Below are 19,261 nucleotides of genomic sequence, written 5' to 3' on the forward strand. Positions count from 1 at the left end.
TCACTCTAATAAATCAGCCTTAATAAAACTTTCTGGCCAATGTATTACATAAGACAGGTGTGTTCACATATTATGCTTGTGCTTATGCTTGTGTGTGTGTGTGTGTGTGTGTGTGTGTGTGTGTGTGTGTGTGTGTGTGTGTGTGTGTGTGTGTGTGTGTGTGTGTGTGTGTGTGTGTGTGTGTGTGTGTGTGTGTTGATTTCTTGTGTTCTTTTGGTTTTAAGGCATGTGATGTAACCCACTCAAATCCTCATCTATCTTCACAGTAAAAACCTGAAAATCTTATTCAGTCTTCCAAGACTTTGACCACAATTCTTTAGGTCAGATTGTTGGACCTGTCATTTACATTAGTCTTTTTTGTTACTTGTTTGTCGATATTTTTTGCACATCTGAAGATATCAATTCCACCCGGTTCACCAAGAAACTCATGATGGAGTATTTACTGCTTAATTGATCAAAAAAAAATATTAGTTCAACACTTCACAAACAGATTACATTCGTGAGTAACAGCAACCAGTTATTTCCACTATAAACAGACAAAGCAAGTAACATGTTTGAGACAAAATGTTAGGATTGTCAAGGGTAAGAAGTGACCTGTGGGGAAAAAAGCCCTTTAGTTTGCTCCAAAAAAGACCTGAAACAGAATGAGCTGGTCACACTAAACACATTTGAATATATTTGAAATAACTTGGGGAAAACATCATCCTGAAAATGTTTTATCTAGTCCCTAAGGTCTTAAATGTCTCTTGCTCTCATTCTCATTTTTGTTTTCTGAACCTTTTGTACGTGTATGTTTGTGCTGTTGTTCGTTGATTTATGTCTAGAAACGTATTTGTATTGCTGCACATCTTAGTGAGGTCACCCTTGAAAAGGAGATTGTTAATCCAAACAAGCTTTTTCCCGGTTAAATAAAAATAAACAAGCTCTTTCGTTATAAACCAGAGAAAACTTCTTCTACTTGTCAGCAATGAGTAATTGTGTCATTTTAAGACTTAGAGTTTATTTTTTATATATTTATAAGAAAACTGTGATGAGCCTGCCCTTGTAAATGCTATTTAAAAAAAATCCTGCATTTGTATAAAACAGATTGAACAATAATAGAAGTAAATCCTTCTTTATACTGAAAGTGGAATCTTAGTCGGCTGTGTGCGTGCATGGAGGCACGTTGAAGGTGTTCTTTGTTAGTCTCAGAGTACAGCAGTGTCTATGCCGGCAGACAGAATTTTCTTGAGCCAGCTTGGTGCTGGTATTCACATTACAGATGGCTTTTCTGGTACGCATGTTTGTGACGTTATTAATAACAATTCAATTACTACTACTATTCTGTCTAATTCTTCTTTGAAATTTTATTGTGATATCTTGGTTAAACACAATGCCCTTGGAATCTTCAGGTTTGAGGATCCAAATGTAAGTTAACCTTCTTTTTTTTTTTTTTTTTTTTTGTTGAAAGCATCATTACTGCATGTTTTCCTCCTAAATCATGGCCTCTTGCATACAAACAAGCTTGTATTGTTTAGCACGGCGTTGTGTGAATCAGAGGATTACACTCATAGGCAATCATGGGCGGGTTGAGATAAAAGTGAATTTCTGGCAAAAACAATACAAGGAAAGTAAGATTAATGATTCATTCGCTTTAACTACAGTGGAAAATTTACCTCTATTTGCCAGTGAAATGTCTCAGAGTTTTAATAGCAGGTGTAAATCGTGCATTTTTTCCATAAAAAATAAAAACTTGCAATCAAAGAGTGATTTCGAAGAACTCATTGATTTATTTGGAGCACATAAAACACTAAGTAAATTAATACTGTGTGTGCCCGTTTGTGTGTGTGTATCCTGGATTACCTTTTTATGTGCTAGATATATAGATTACTGTGTGCATCACATCAGAGCATGTTGTATTTGAAGCATCTGGTTATTGTCCTGTTTGGTCCACTTGCATCATTTTTCTTTTGTTTGTTTGTTGTAGCAACACAATCATACTTATTTTTGATGGGTGTAGACACACAGCCCTCTTATGTTTTTATTGACAAACTTAATGGTATATTAATTTCCATTTTCAAGACTTTTCATTGCAGGCATATGATTCTATTAAACCACACGTGCAAATGAATAATTCTATAAAGAGCCTGAAGCCAGAAAGTGCACAAAGAGCAATGATATGTGATCGCATGATCAACCTGAGGTTCAGTACATGAGCTTTATGCAGCATTGCAATCACTGTTTGCACTGAGCTCAACAAAATAAATAACAGACATACATAAAAAACATAATACCTTGGATGAAAGGCAGTGGAGATCCACTCCCAAGAAATGATCCAGAATTTTTTTCATCATAATCAAAAATAAAAAATTAAAATTCAGTCCTGAACCAAAAAAAATGTGTAACTTTACCAAATATATTGTGGTATAGGTTTGCTGTCAAAATCTCTTGTGGGGATGTATTCTTTCTCAGATAATTTAAAATACATTTCAATAGATTGTTTCTGTAGCCTTACATCAGCAGACTTAAAAACTGAAAACACAGAGTAAACACAAAATCACTGAGTCCTTGTGATTCAAAAGATATGAAATGTATTACCAGGTATGTATTATTATGTCACCGTCATAATTTTTACCACTGCATCATAGTTGAACAGCCAACTTTGCGGATTGTCCAGCAGTAGAATGATCTTTAGTTAGTCTTTCAATCCATTACATTTATTGATCAGCTTCTCTTTTGTGTGTCTTTTTTTTTCCTTCACGGTGGTCGAGCCCAGGGGTCGGCAACCGGCAGCTCTGGAGCCCCATGCGGCTCTTTGCTCCCCCTGATGCGGCTCCTGTGGCTTTTGAAAATAATTAACAAGTATATAAAGAAAATGTATTTTATTTCAGTCCGTTCACTATTAAAACGTAATTCAAAATTTTAAGAATATAAAATATTTTGAAATATATATATATATATTATAAAATATTTTTGTCGCTCTTAAGTGACTGCACACGGCAGTAAAAGGATGAGAGCATGCAGAAAGAGGACGGCATTTATGATTTGCTGCCAATGGATACTTGGATACTTTAAGTTGGATTTTTTTTTCATAAACACAAGAAGGACTCAAAAAGTTGTTGAGTATTTTGCTTACAGAAAAAAAACATCTTTTGTTTGCAGAAATGTAATTTTGTTTTCTGTGCAGTTGTTCATTGATTTAAAAAATGCAACACATTTTGTTTACACATAGCATAAAGACAAAAAAAAAGTTATATGCTGTTTTAATTAATTTCAAATTTCAGAAGGGTTGTGTGCTTCCTGATGTTTTCTTTACTGTGGGGAAACGAGTCCAAGTAGCTCATTGAGTGGTAAAAGTTGCTGGCCGCTGGACTAGCCTCAGTCCTTTATCTGTATCACTCCTTTTCTTCCAAATAGGACAGTTTGAACTGTCCTAGAGAAGTACAAACTATGTGTAAAATCATTACACCCACTTCTTGAACAGAAAACACACACTACTGCGTGTCGAGAGTCCAGACATTGTAAGGTCCAAATTTGTTCTCTGTCGTATTTTGTGTCTGCTACATCTTCAATGTGTTTTCTGCATGTCAGCGGCACAGGGCCTCTTGGTGTGTGTCTGTCAGTCAGTGAATATGTTTGTATGGATCTGCCTGAGTGTTTCTGTACAAGACGTAGGCTTCTTGTGAGCACGCTGATTGTGTAAGAGCCAGAGGCAGCAGTTACATAAGCGTCCCCTCTTGTATGACCAACCTCAGCGTTGTTGGCCTGTCTGTGAGAGAGTTTCTGTCTGAGGGAAAACGAGAGTGTGTGTGTTTGTGAGCGTGCTTGTGAGTGCGCTAACATGTAGTGTGTGTGTGTGTGTGTGTGTTTGTGTGTGTGTGTGTGTGTGTGTGTGCATGTAAGTGCACAACCACGCTAATGAAAACATTACAGGACATTGTATTACAGTCATTTAGCAGACGCTTTTATCCAAAGCGACTTACAAAAATTGCAATTCAATAACCAAAGATCCAAAGTACCAGTAGTAATTATTCAGAAGTCACCACTCTACCAAATAGCCAAAGCCATATACATACAGACATTAATTTCTTTGTTTTTTTGTTTTTTGGGGGGGGGTTTGGGGGGACTAAGTGCGATTAGTGGGGTAGTGCTTGGTGAAGAGGTACGTTTTCAACTCACGGCAGAAGATGGGCAGCGACCCCGCTGTTCTGACCTTTTCCGGGACATTACTGGTCCCCAAAAAAAACTACCGTGTGTGTGAAGCAACCTCTTGTTAGGTGTTTATATGAAAAACATCCCAAAAGATAAAATGAGTCACATTTCACACATTAAGTAATAGTTTTAATTAGATGTATTACTTTGACAGCCCAAGTGTCTCCTAATACTTGAGTCTTTGTGCCCAAGTTGAATTATCCAGTTGATATAAATTCTCCTTGTTCCTCTTGAGAATTTTGGAGTGTTTTGAATATTGGGTATTAGTTATAAAATCAATGTAAATCCCTTCAAACTAAGTTTGGAATTCAAAAACAATGTCTGCTGTTCAAAATTGATGTGGCCCCATTCTGAATGTCTTCTCGCCAACATATATACACATATACAACATATATATTTGTACATATATGCATATATATATTCATCCAATATATTTTCATTTTGTTTAAGCTATGCAGGAAAAATGAATGATTTTGTTGCCCATATGATACACTACCATTGCTTTTAGTTTTCCATTGTGTTTTTTTTATAGCATGAAGGAAAGAGGGATATTTATAACACAGAAAAGATTCCAAAGAAATTGCAAAATGTCATAGTCAGTCTCCTGTTTCAAAGAATTCTGGAATGTGATGTCAAAGTGATGTCAACCAGTTCCATTGGTGAGATGTGTGATTTTACCAACAATAGGCTGCTGTTGTCTAAAAAGTGTCTGGCTGAAACTCAGCAGATTGTCAACACCATCCAGGATTTCATTTCACAGTAAACTGGCCTTTTTCCTGTGTTTGTTCGATAGCTTTCTTGTCATCAGCCTCCTTCTCCACTCAAGCTTTAGTCTGCTCCAAAAGGAACAGCTCCTTCAAACTTTGGATCCATTTATACCATTTTAGCAAGTAAAAAGTACTCACCTTTGACAACTCTCTACAAAAAAAAAAATTGGAAAATTTGCTTTTATGAGTCTTTTTTTATCCCCTGAGTCCACCCTAGAGTTTCAGGGCAGTTTTCAACTAAATGGCTAGATTAATTATTTTGATGCTCTATTACTGTGAATTACGGTTGCTTCCTTTTGCCCCCACTTCCCAGAAATCTCATGTGTGTTATGTAACTGTGCTTGTAGTAAATATCTGGCGTCATCAGTTATCTGGTTCAGTAGACGGCGGCCGTAGGTCAAGAATTAGACAGACCTTTATTCTTTCTCGTCTTTTTGCATCGGATTTCTGATCAGTCACGTAAAGGGAAACAGGATGAGACAAACAGAGAAGGGGGAGGAGAAAGTTTGAAGCTACTCGGACTGTGGCGCCTCAGTCATGCCATGTGGTGGTGTGTTTGGAGTAACATTAAACTGCAAATGTAGGTCAAGCCAGGAACTCATATTTCCTGTGTGTGTGTGTGTGTGTGTGTGTGTGTGTGTGTGTGTGTTTGGGCGGGCGGGCTGGTGGGTGGTTGTCCCCAGCCATCTCAGCTCAAGATTAATAGATGTACGTGAATAATATGAATTTATCATATATCTGTTTCCTTCATCCCATTTTCTTGATGCTTAGCAAGGCGTGGACATTTATCCAACATTTCCTCGTTGAAGTTTTCTTTTAGTTACAAATAGTTCTATAACTGCATTAAAAAAAACTTAAGTTTGTTATACAGCATGAAGGTAGATTGTTGGCTCTAGGTAGATTGTTGGCTCTTGATTTATATTGTTTGTTGGTATTAGAATTTGACTGGCTTCAATGTAGAAAAAGATTTTGTGCAAACTTATGAAAAAGTATAATGGTGATAAGTCCAATATTAGATTTCTGTACTCAGTATCAACAAGTTGATTTTATTTATCAAGCATAGCTGCACCAAAAATACAGATCATTGCTCACAAAACGTCACTATTGGTCTTTTATATATCATATATTTATATCCTATTACCTTTAAATGGCATTTAAATGCTGCTCTACTAGAGCACAACACATCATGCCATTAATGGATCGATTTCAGCCAGCTGCTCCAGATATTAATCCAACCCTCAGGAAGGATCAGTTCAATTTTAACTTCAGAATGATGTCAGTCTGACATTGGGAAAACGTTGCAATGGCAACTTTGGCCAGTAAAAAAAAATCCTTGGGATTAAACATTTTCGATGTCACAGATGGTATTCATTTAACATTGATCAGATTGAGTTTTCAGAATAAAGATATTGAATAGATTTTAAAGAGATACATTGGGTGAAATTTGAAACATCTGTGCCTTCTCAGTTGGTACTGATATCTGCTTTACACAGGGGATTCCTTGAAAAGTGACACACTTGCTATTCACTGTCATTGTTACTTGTTCCACCAACACCACTTGTGCAAAGGTACGGGAAAAATTGTTCACTTAAGATACAAAAATGAAGAGTTGATGGAACTACACTATCCACTTGGGATCGAACATTCCATTTCTATTCACTGTATATTTTGTTATTTATTCTTTATTCATGTTGTTCTGTAATTTTACCTCTATTTATAGCCACATCTGCAGGGGTTACACATTCATGCACACACAAACATTGCATTGTTATTGTGTGATGTTGGTCTATACCCTACAGACAAGCTATATAAACACTTAACACACTTAGATGCAATTACATAACAATGTGGTTGCAGAAGAAATTGCCCCACTGAACCCCCACTCCGTCAAAACCCACTACCATCGGAGACACACACACACTCAAATATACATGCACAAATGTACAGGTTCATATAGTCCTGCTGGCACATAACTTGAGAAAAGTTCCTGTTAAATGACGAGCCAGAAGAAACATCCATCCAGTTCACTGCTGGAACATATTATTAGAAATGTGCATGCTACCCATGGACACATTAGTATGAACAAAATAGGTTACATAACTAATTATATGATCTATACTCCCCACCGAGGATCCAGGAAACCAAAAAACATCTCGAGTTTTGCTTAACACGTGTGTGCCCACACACACACACACACAATACCACCTTTTCAAGATTTTTTGTGGATGACGTTACATTCTTTTGACCCACATAATCTTCTTGGTAAAACTTATTTTTTGAAGAGCAGAAAGTCTGATACGCTCGGGTGTTGAACAAATTAATGGGTTAGAAAAACTGCTGCCGTTTACTCTGCAACACAAACAGCATATTATTCAGTAGTTCCTCAAGACATTCTCACTTTGTCCTTTCAGTTTGTAGTTACAGGGTTTCACTGTGCCTCTGCTAAATGTGCATACATTATTAAAAATCTTATTGTTTGCCCTGTCCTACATGGGACTTGCCCATCTCTGTCTTGCAGATATAATCTTCATCTTGATTTTTCTCCTGAACATCAAACGCATCTACAGTTTCTTTAAGCACTATCATTAGAAGTTTGACAAGGAGTAAAGCTGTGCCTCATATTAAAGACTTTTGTGCTTCTGGGAGATCTAGTCAGAACTTATGTTCGCATTCATTGGCCCAGAATATCTTGATAAGCTGAAAATGTAACCAGGTTATCTGCAGGAGTTGGAATGACTCTGCTGTATGTGTTCAACAGTATCAAAATAAAAACATATTAAATAAATGGTATCCAGTGAGGTTTTTAATGCAATCCCGGTACAATTGGTTAAAAGGAGATCTCCTGAGATCCAAAGCTCAGGTGACATTTTGATATTCATTGTAAAATGGTCTAAAATGTCACGTTTTTTATTTATTTCATTTGACCCGACCCTGCTCTGGTGTCATAACACATTTAGCTACTATTTATTGCCAATGTAAGTCTTAATCCTTTTCTAAGAAAAGTCTGCATCTACACTCCTGATATAAGATGGGACCTCATCTGTGAGCAATTTTGAATGCAGATGATGTTTTGGATTCAGTTGTCTGCATGATATAATAAGTGTCTGTGTGTATGCCTTCTATCAAAGAGCCAATGACTCCCTTTAATCTGAGTAACCATTGTGATTGGAAGGCTGCCATGGTTATGTCACAGTATAATTCTCTCCATGTAGCACCCAAAGTGTGTGTGTGTGTGTGTGTGTGTGTGTGTGTGTGTGTGTGTGTGTGTGTGTGTGTGTGTGTGTGTGTGTGTGTGTGTGTGTGTGGTCAATAGAACCCATCTTAGGTGTTGTTTAAAGGGTGTGTTACTGCCTACCTCTTTTTCCCTTACTACTTTTGTACATCTACTGCTTCTGCGGGCACGTTTAGCAAAATTCAAGATATGTTTTTAGTTTCCTGGGTCCTCAGTAGTTATGTAACCTACTTTGTGCATTTTTGGTTTGTGCATGCTTGCAATGAGTCCATGGGTAGCATGCACACACATTTCTTATAACATTTCTTATTTTCAAGCGGTGGACAATGGATGGACGGATGTTCCCTCTGTCCGGTCACTCAACAGGAACTCTCCTCAAGTTGTGTGCCAGCAAGACTATATGAACATTTGTGTGTGTGTGTGTGTGTGTGTGCGTTTGTAAACACACCTTGCATTATTGAATCTGTTTTTGTGTTGTTGTTGTCCTGGCGTCTCTCCTTTGTCTTCATCTCTGCTTCCCCCAAAATCTATAGTATTTGGGTTATTTATCTGAGCTGATTGAAATGATACACTTTAAGATGAATAATAGTTGATGTGCGGTGTCCAGGGGAGGGATTGAAAGAATAACCAATACACTTTTCTATTCCACAGTTCTTAATGTTTGCCGAATAAATCATGAATCTCAAAAACAAGTTTATAATGCCACAAAACAACCACTGACCTGGCGATTGTGGTGATCTATTTAAGGTTAAAGTTTGGGAATCCAACATCGCTAGATGTATCCTGAAATTCTATTTGGAGTTTTCTAACATGTTCAAAGAACCACTGGAGTTCAATACAGTAGAGATTATTTTTTTAGTAGAATACATATCTGGCCTCTTTGTGACACCAGAACACAAACCACACACAGTATTAACATTTTCAGCCTGGTGGACTGTGTCAGTTCCCAGCTGCTCCACAGAAAAATGTATTGTATTCTTCTATTACACAGATGTAGATTTATATTAAAAATATTTAAAGTGGTTGTTTTGATTCCAAAAAGTCATCACAGCCAATCTGCCAATGAAATCTGCCCGTCTGAAGGAATACTCTTACATAATTGTTAATGCTATTATTGTTGGTGTAGTGTCACTCCGGTTAGTTTTGATTTGCTAGCTTCATGTAAATCAAAAATGTTTTACAAATGAAAAGCAAATCTAAATTATTGGTTTGCAAGGCTATTGTAGAAATTACATTGCTACAAACGTGATATTGAAATTTTAAGTCAGCCAAATCGTGGTTTGCATCTCTCAATTTTATTCTGTACTACTGAAGTCATTGATCATTATATTCTAACCTACAATTATCTATTAAATGTACATGATAATTTAGTAAATCGCTTTTCTTTTAAAAATGGATGTGATAATTTCTAATTCCATTAAAATATGTTGACAGTTCACAACTGAAAGATGAGTTTTAAAGTAGTGATGTTATGTATCAGAAAACCTGGACCATCTACCTGACCATAGTCAGCTGAATTCCAAAAACAAATTTTTCTTGCTGATTTAAAACAATAGTTCATAATCTGAAACAGGTTATGCAACGATTATCTAACATCATGCCCTCACAGCATGTATTACAGGTATTTCAGCAAACACAGAACTTCAGGTATCACAATCGGTCTCTTAATTCAAGTTGCTGAATGACACAAAGCCCTCCACACACACAATCACACACACACACGCACGCAAACAGATACAGCACACTTTCCTCTCTGTCTCACTCTATCTCTGTCTCGCTTTTTTTCTTCATGGCAATTATCCCCGTACATGTTGTCCTTTTGACCTGATCGTCCTGCTTCCTATAATCTGTGTTATTTGTGTTACTGCAATGCAAGTGAGCACCCCAACCACATACACACCATCCTGACACACATCTCTCTTTCTTTGACTATTGACCTTACTTTTATCATGCTCCACTCTCCTCTTTCCCCTTCCTGCCCCCCCCCCCACGCTTTTCTCTATAGGTGCCCACCTGTGTTTGTGCATGTGTGCGTGTGTGTGCATGTTTCATGAATTGTTATATAACTGTTCTGTCAGGTAGGGGTGGTAGAAGGGACAGGAGTAACTGGGGCAAATATTCCAATCATATCCCTTGTCCACCACAATTAGTCTGATGCTGAATTTGGGCCAGCACAGACATCGATGCTTGTCTGATTATCATTATTTTTGTCTTTTTAGAGCCTGTTGAATCACAGACTCTAATCACTATAGGTTGTAATGTTTTTCCCAACAATCTTTCAAAATGAAGTATGTTACCTACATCCTCAATATGTTGGTGCAAGTGCGTACATACATTTAAAAAAAAAGGTTTTCTGTGAATGAGGCAGCTACCCTATTTACTTGTTCAAAGTTGCACACCAAGACTTTGTTTGTGTCCCTGTGGAACAGGTTTTTTCTGGCAAACATTGAATATTTTCTGTTGAGACATGAGGCATTGGCTCAAGGTTTGTCAATGGAAAGTAGAGAAAGGGGACAGTTTTGAGGCACATACATTTATATACATACATACATATACATTGAACACAATTTAGGCTCTGCATTACATCAATCATGTAAAACAAAAGTACATTGGAACATGAACTAGAATTGCCTCCATGCTGATGAACCACAACACTAACATTGCAAATATATTTGTTTCTGATAAAAACATGCCATCCATCCTCCATCTTCCGCCACTTATCCGAAGTTTGGTCACGGGGGCAGCAGCTGGAACAGAGAGGCCCAGACTTCCCTCTTCCCAGCCACATGGTCCAGCTCTTCTGGGGGGATCCCAAGGCGTTCCCCTGCCAGCTTAGAGACACAGTCTCTCCAGCTTGTCCTGGCTCTTCCCCGTGGCCTCCTCCCAGATGGACATACCCTGAATACCTCCCCCGGGAGGCGTCCAGGAGGCATCCTGACCAGATGCCTGAGCCACCTCATCTGACTCCTCTTTATGTAGAGTAGCGACTGCTCTGAGCCCAACTTCTCACCCTATCTCTAAGGGAGAGTCCGGCTTCCCTGCTGAGAAAACTCATTTTGGCCACTTGTATCTGCAATCTCATTCTATCGGTCACTACCCACATCTCTTGACCATAGGTGAGGGTAGAAACGCAGATCAACCGGTAAATTCACCACAACAGACCGGTACAGAGTCTGCATGACCGCAGACACTTCACCGATCCACCTGTCTATCTCCTGCTTTATCCTTCGCTCTCTCATGAACAAGATACATGAGAGATACTTGAGAGACTGATGAGATATCTGAACTCCACCACTTAGGGCAGGACCTCTTCCCGACCCGGAAGTGGGCACTCCACCTGTTTCTGGGTTAGCACCATGGTCTCAGATTTGGAGGTGCTGATCCTCATCCTGAACCGCTCCAGTGAGAGCTGGAGATAATAGACTGATGAAGCCAACAGAACCTCATCATCTGCAGAAAGCAGAGACCTGATCATGTGCCCATCAAACTGTATCCCTTCACTGCCCTGACAGCGCCTAGAAATTCTGTCCACAAAAGTTATGAACAGAATCTGTGACAAAGGGCAGCCCTGGTGGAGTCAAACTCTCACCGGAAAGGAATTAAACTTTCAACCAGCAATGCGGACCAAGATCAGGCACCAAGCATACAGGGACCAACAGCCCATATAATGGGTTTTGGTGCCCCATATTCCTGGAGCAACTCCCACAGGATTGCACTTGCTCGCAGAACGCAGTTGAATGCCTTCTCCAGATCCACAAAACTGGTAGACTGTAGACTGGTTGGACAAACTCCCATGCCCCGTCAAGGACTCTGCTGAGGTATAGAGCCATCCACTATTCAACAACCAGGAAGAAAACCACACTGCTCCTCCTGGATCCAAGATTCAGTGACCTCCAGTGAGCACTGCTGAATAGACCTTACTGGGGAGGTTGAGGAGTGTGATCTCCCTGTAGTTTGAGCTCACCCTCCGGTCTTCCTTTTTAAAAAGGGGGATTACCACCCCTGTAGCTCTCGTCACAACACACACAGGTTGGTTCTTACTGGTATTTATTTGTTTCTTCTTTCATGCTGTGAGAACTGCAGGCGCAAATACATAAAGGTATCAGCTCACAAAAATGAAACAATTTCACATATTATATACATAAACAAATGCTTTGCTAATACAAAAAAATACCTCATTAGCCGCTTGCAGCGAGTGAGGTCCTTGACACTTTCGACCGCGTTTAGCAATAAGAGCATCAAATTACATCCACCGTGGCAGCACACAGCTGCTAAACATTAGCTCCATCCAAAACATTAAATACACAAAGAAATTACCCCATATTTTATCTTTTAACACACATATGACTTTGCTTATTTAACATTTTTAATCAAAATTATTTTTCAACATGAATCAGCACTTTACATCCCTGGTCTGCCAGTCCAGGGCACTGCTCCAGAGGAGTGTCAGCCAGGACAGCCCTACAACATTCAGAGCCTTGAGAAATCCATAGCAGACCTCATTGACCCGCTATCTCATCCATCCCTCACCACTGGGGTCCACCAACCGGTTCGAGGGTTGCCACCCCATCATGCCGACCGCCTTACTGCTGCAACTTCGGTTTGCCACCTTGCCAATGGAAGCACTGAATATGGCCCATTCAGGCTCAGTGTCCCCTGCCCCCCTGGGGACATGTTTGTAGTTCTGCCAGAGTTGGGAGTTGAACTCCTTCTGACAGGGGACTCTATTATACTATAATAATATAACTAAAAGCCTGTCCATTAATGCTTTTATTACATCAAGCATGCTCACCTGATAATGGTCAAGCAAACCTCTAAAAAGTCTTTTTCTCCACAGTTTTTACATGTTCACATAATCAAAGGATCGCAATATATTCTCTACCACTTAATCTTGAATGCGTTTCCACTTGTTGACATTCATATTATGTTCCCTTTCACAGGATTTCTTTAAAAAAAGAATGTTAGGCAGGAGGTTAATTGAAGACTTATTTGCTGTGGGTGCAAATAGACTAGTGACAAGCTTACGTTTTTTTCACCCAATGTGCAGTTCCCACTTTGACCCTGACTGGAGTATAAGGGTTAATGAATTACCGGTAATAAATTACATTCAAGGCAATAAAACTAAATATGGTTCTATTTTAGTTCTGCATACACTTAACAACTGAAAAGTGATTCATCCAATATTTTGAAATCATATCATATTCAACAGATATTTTGTCTGTTTTTATTGTTTGTGTTATATAAATATGAATACCCCTCTCACAGTATCTTCCTGCAATTGTAAGAGCTCATCTATCATCTTGCGTCAAAAACATTCTTTTGAGGATCAAGTTACAAGATGCATACATGATGATGCTGTTGGTGGTCTCCTCAAATTGATAACACTATGCCTCCCAAGCGCATGGCACACACACATCTGATATTTAATGCCGTCTTTATCAATTACATGCCAAAATTAGATAACCGTAGCATCCACAAAGGTCATACTACCTAATGCATTTCTTGGGGCTAGAGGGATTCTTTGAAATTATATGTATTTTTTTTCTGCAACCAGTCATTTTATAACAAAGGCTGAAAAGGAGCTCTTGAGTCGTTGAGGCGTGGGCACCCCACAAACTCATATACTCGCTCCCCTAGACAGGCTAGATTCATTAGATACGAGATCAAGAGGTTTATCACGTAAATGGGCTGAAGGGGTGTTTTATGTAAGTTGTTTTTCCACTCCATTTGAGCACATAAACAGCCTCCATCTTCCATGCAAGGATGTGTCAAAGTGTGCACATTTGTGTGCGTGTGTGTGTGCATGTGTGTGCAAAAGCACATGTTTTGTCTTTGTGTTAAAACTTGCAAAAGCCAGTTAACAGGTGTCCTGCATTGAACATGCCCCATATAAGTTTCAGGACTGAAAGTTGTGTGTATGTTGGCAGCATAGCCTTGTTTGCCGTCCCAGGCAGATTCTTGGCAGGACTTGGCTCAGTGTGTGCGTATGTGTGTGTCCTGTTTTTGTGTTTCGTAAGTCGTCCATATTTATGATCCATCGCTTACATAAGCCTCGGATCTGGTTCAGTGTGTCTTTGGCAGTGCAAGTGAGAGGTGGCAGCGGAGGAGGAGACGAAAGGTGAAAAGTAAAGGCAGGTTTCGGGTGGAGAAAACAGATATTTAAGTATAGAAATTGCCTATGTTATAATTTAAACTGATTAACCCACTACTTTTCATACATTTGTGTTGAACTCTATTATGGTTTAGGATGTAATTAACAAAACCAAAGACAAGATTTTGTTGTCTAAGTTTAGCAGACAGCAGGCCTACACAGATAAATTACGATTTTGAAGTTGTCAGGAGTTTTCTAACACTAATCCAAATCCAAATTTATCTCATTTTCACCCCAGTATGGTGAGAAATAATGTGTTTCTGTACATATCTAAATGTAATGTTTGATTTAAGTTTGAAAGTATCATGTCTTTAGATAGATTATGAATTTGAAGGAAAAAAAAAACTACAATTTTTTTTAAATCCTTTTCTGAGTATATATCTTTTTGTTTATTTTCATTGATCTTTTGCCATTTTTTCCAAAGAAATTTGTACACATTTTTAGTCACTTGTAGTCATTTTCTGATTTTAAAACTTTTTTCCTCCAGATTTATCATGTGTTGCTTTGTTGGTGTAAAACATTGGAAATTTAAGGCTCAAAGCTAGTGTACTGTCTCAGCTTCTCAGCATGAACAGTAAACTGCATTATGTATAAGTTATACAATGTTAATCCACTAAATCTGGTTGTATTCTTGGCAAAGAGGAGCTGCATAATTGACTTGAGGCTCTTCACATATTTATGCAAAATGATCATTGTAATTATTTCTCTTTTCTTGAGTTACAATTCTTGACTGGATTACAATGAGGAGTGTCAAGGATTATTGAATTATCAAAGCAACAGAAAATGGATCAGAAATAACTGCTTATTTCAAGTCAGCGGCAAAGTTTTTTTTTGGAAACTTCGATAGTAGTCAACCTCTAATTGATCAAAAACCGATTTCCTAACATAACACTTTTAAAATAAATGTATTTTTCTTCCAAAGAGTGAGTTTGAAAGTATAAACATGTTTTGAAGTAAACTGAAATTTACGAGCCAAAGTTAGAATTAGTTCTTTATGATTTCTCGCTTCTCAAGATGTTACTAATATGTCCCCTGTCCCCTTTACAGATCAATCCCACAGCGCCCCCTTCAGCTCTGAGAATGAGGCTCAGGGAGGGGACCCCGAGGCATGGCATTGTACCCCAGCCCCGTCTACCTCACCTTCGGGGGGTGCGCAGGCTAACCCTCCTCTTTCCCAGCCTGAACCCAGGCCCCGGTCCAGACCAGCCAGTCAAAGCCCCTCACCTCCTTCTACCCTGACAGGAACCAAGAAGAGGAGCTCCAAACCAGCACACATGAGACGCAATATCAGGTGACACTATGACCGTCAACAAGACTTCACCGACATATCGACTTTGCATTGCTGATGTTATAGTGATCTACCTTTATTAAATGTCTTTGCGACATTCCATTTAAATTGGACTTTACCATCAATATTAAAATTACCCCCTAGTCCAGAAAGTCTTGTTGCCATGAATTTAGAATAGATGGGGTGTTTCAAAGACACCTTTAGATGACAATCTTTAGAAATAGTTGCTCAACTTTATTTCCTGGTAACAGAGGCAGATTGTGTTACTTGGTCATTTTAGAACACAAAAACAGCTTCTGCATTTTTAGGTCAAGATGTCACATCCTTTGTGACATCATAGTTGTAATTTTTTCTTACTGCTTGTAACTTCGCCTTTCACGCCTATTGCTGTCTGATATCACAAAGTCACATTGGGATCATATAAGGCAATTTCTGGCTATTGTCAGTTAAGAACTTGCTAATTTGTAGACCATAATTGATTGGATTATCAAGTACATTTTGCTCACTTTTAGATGCATTATTGCAAATATATTCGTCATTTATGACTGTTTTTCATTTCGTGGAAAATAGAAGGTGAAGTGACACCCATGGATTAGAAGGATTGTTTTCTGTAAAACAACACAGAAGAAGAGTGTGTCGTAAAACTGAGCATGCAAAAGACAAGGGGACAGTAACACAAGACATTATGTGGAGGGTCAGACAGCACTGAAAAGGAGAAACATGCAGTCGTCCGTGTTGCAGCTGTATGATTTTGCTTCAGAACAAAGGTGAGCTACAAGATAGCTGAAGATAACATGCAGGGACAAGAGACAAGGAGCCATGCCAACCTCAGTGGTTCTCTCAGTGTATCCCACACTGTGAAGGGCGAGCTGTGATGGCACAAGGCACCCATGTTGGTGTGTTAGCAAAATCACAGTGGCTCACAAATTATAAAGCTTTGACTTTTGATAATACTTTAAATAATGTATTTTATTTGAAGGTGCCTTTCTTGACACTCAAGGACAATGCCCATAGATGGGATTTCTGGGTTCTCAGATATCCTCAAACTGTCAGTAAGTTAATTAGACTCTAAAATGTCCATGGGTGTGAATGGGAGAGTGGACGTCCTCTATCTGTTGCCCCGAGATCATCTGGCAAGCGATCAAAGTTAAACCCCACTTCTCACCCCAGATTTTAGCTGTGACTGGCTCAAGCAACCGATGCAATGCTGTGCATAGGACAGGGGTTATTGACAGTGAACGAGCAGATGGATGATAACCTTGTCTGTAATTTATCCAGAATCCTTTAATGAAGGAGGTGTTATCGACAATGCTATGTTTTATTTGTGTTTGAAGTATTTTAAGAAATGCATACTCCTGTGTCTTAGTTGGTGCAAACAATTTGTGTGCGTTTTCCTGAATCTATGCAAACTTATACTTTGGTGGAAGCAGATACTCAAGAATGAAACCATACAGTCGGTTGGTTTTTGTCAAATAGCATTGTTTTAAGGTTTTTCCTTAAACACAGGAGTCCTTTTTTTTATAGTGCTCAGTGGGTTGGCAAATACAATCATTTATGGAATTAGTATTTCGCAACATTTGTAGTAATCTGTAGGTCTTTATTGATATTGCTCTTGTATGTCAAATAATGACTGGTTCATCAGCTAATTAAAAAAACACCTGCACTATCCTATAAATATAGTCAATTTGTTTAAGAAAATCCTTCATTTATGTTATTTGCTGTGTGACTTCATAGGAAGTTATTGAGGGAGCATCAGCTGGAGGCAGTGACCAAAGCCGCTCAGCAGGAGGAGCTGGAGAGGCGTCGACGATTGGATCAGCAGAGAAAACAGGATTTTCCAATCCCGTTGCTGCCTGAATATGAAACTGGTGTGCTTTCAAATATATAGATGTCTACATATGTGCCAATCGGTCATTCAGATGTTGAATTATCCACTATATCTGACTTACTTTCTACATCCATGTGCCCAGGTAATGTTGCAAATCGTATGTCATCGGCATCATCGGCACCCCAACAAGAGACTAAGGAGGCCAGACAGGAAGCTATCTTCCCGGACTCCAGCAGCGTGCACATCAAGGACAGCAAGAGTGATACAGCAACTGCATCCATTGTAGAGGATACACACAAAACAGGTTAGAAGTTGAAACCCTACACAGTAAAACATCAGTAGTGTCTAAACTGTTATAACAGAGCAGAGGGTTGGGTTCATATATCACATTGTCTGATTTAAATCCTTCGATTGCCAAATAAATCGTGACTTCAAAAGAATAGTGAACTCCATCGTTAAATATGTTTTTGACCCTTTTTCATTTTAATGTTTCTATCACTTAAAGGTGTTCAGGATCCTGTATCATTGTCCATGCATCACAGATGCCCTGTAACTTGAAACTGCGAGTGGGTCAGTGGGTCATTGGGTCATGGCAGCTCAAGGCGACACTAAGCTTTAAAATTATCTGTCAACTGTCAGACTCTGAGCAGCGCTACACAAAACTTACAATAAACCTTACATTCTTTAGATCCTGAGAGGGCATATTTAGAGATTTAAGTTTAACATAGGATCAGGAGTGTAGGATATGTACTTAAAATATCATATTCGCCAATACTTTAGCTGATTTGGATTTGTCACGCTTTCTTTGTTTTGAATTGTACTTGTTTTGGATTGTTTGGCAAAACATTGTGTTTCCCCTGTGTAAATAATGAAGGACTTCTAGAAAGGATGCACTCCATCGGGACTAATGAAATAGACATTACGCAAGAATAAACGAAACGTGTATGAGCCTGGGTTAAGAAACTGTGGGCCTTAAATACCAATTCGTTATGTCTTCGTTTTAACTTTAGTTTCAATTAAAAACAAAATATATCTCAATCTATGCTGAAGAAGAGAACATTCTCTTTAATCATATTCACTTATATTGTTAGTTGTTTAATTCCTCCACAGCTAATAAAGTGAATCTATTGGTGCCATCTAAGGCCCATACCTTCCCAGACAGCACATCAGACAGTCGCTTGAATATTTCTATGTCAAAGCAAAATACTGTGATGCTACATGACTCAGGGCATAGAACAAAAAAAGAGAAAAGATTTGTTAAGATCCCAGCTGAAGATCTCCTTGGGTTCAAAGGGGGGTGTCCTTTTGTTGCTCACATCTACATTAGAATATTGAAAAACTCCTCAAACACTCACTCGGAAATAAAGTTACATTCTTCTACAATGGAAGTGACCCACACTGCTAAGACAGCCATGGTAAAATGTCCGAACAAAGACAGATTTCATGTCTCTCAGAGGAGAGTATAAAAAGGGATGGGAGGACCCGAAAAAAAAAGGTGTGTATGTCTGTGGGTCAGGTCAGAGTCGTTCTACGCTGCAGTAAATCTTACTAATCCTGGTTATGAACCAGAACACACATATAGGGAATACACACACAAACACACACCACCATGGCACAGTGACATTTCTAGTTAGGGTTGCATAACCAGTCCCTCCCGCCACTCTAATCCCACTTGTATAACCAGCCATTCAGTGGGGTTATATAAGTGTGCGCGCTCCCTTTTTTAAACACACTAACATACTAACACACACACACACACACACACACACACACACACACATTTCGTCTTCCTGTCATGCTCTTG

The 19,261-nt window shown here is 38.8% G+C and overlaps 1 protein-coding gene across 3 annotated transcripts in view; it reads left to right on the top strand.

The window, feature by feature from the left end:
• LOC147227230 (helicase ARIP4-like) overlaps positions 1–19,261 on the top strand; it is a 76,647-nt gene that overhangs the window by 42,548 nt on the left and 14,838 nt on the right. For 2 of the 3 annotated variants that reach the window (XM_086159078.1, XM_086159079.1), the window contains 3 exons: positions 15,389–15,632; positions 17,364–17,497; positions 17,600–17,761. In XM_086159078.1, the coding sequence (XP_086015204.1) occupies positions 15,389–15,632; positions 17,364–17,497; positions 17,600–17,761 (540 nt within the window). Of the gene's footprint in view, positions 1–14,256; positions 14,309–15,388; positions 15,633–17,363; positions 17,498–17,599; positions 17,762–19,261 lie in introns of those variants that run through there. The other variant, XM_086159080.1, reaches the window with a different exon arrangement.

This window comes from Fistularia commersonii, chromosome 14, assembly GCF_037954325.1.
Source record: "Fistularia commersonii isolate RoL2024-O1a breed Wild chromosome 14, RoL_Fcom_v1.0, whole genome shotgun sequence".
Taxonomy (NCBI): Eukaryota; Metazoa; Chordata; class Actinopteri; order Syngnathiformes; family Fistulariidae; genus Fistularia; species Fistularia commersonii.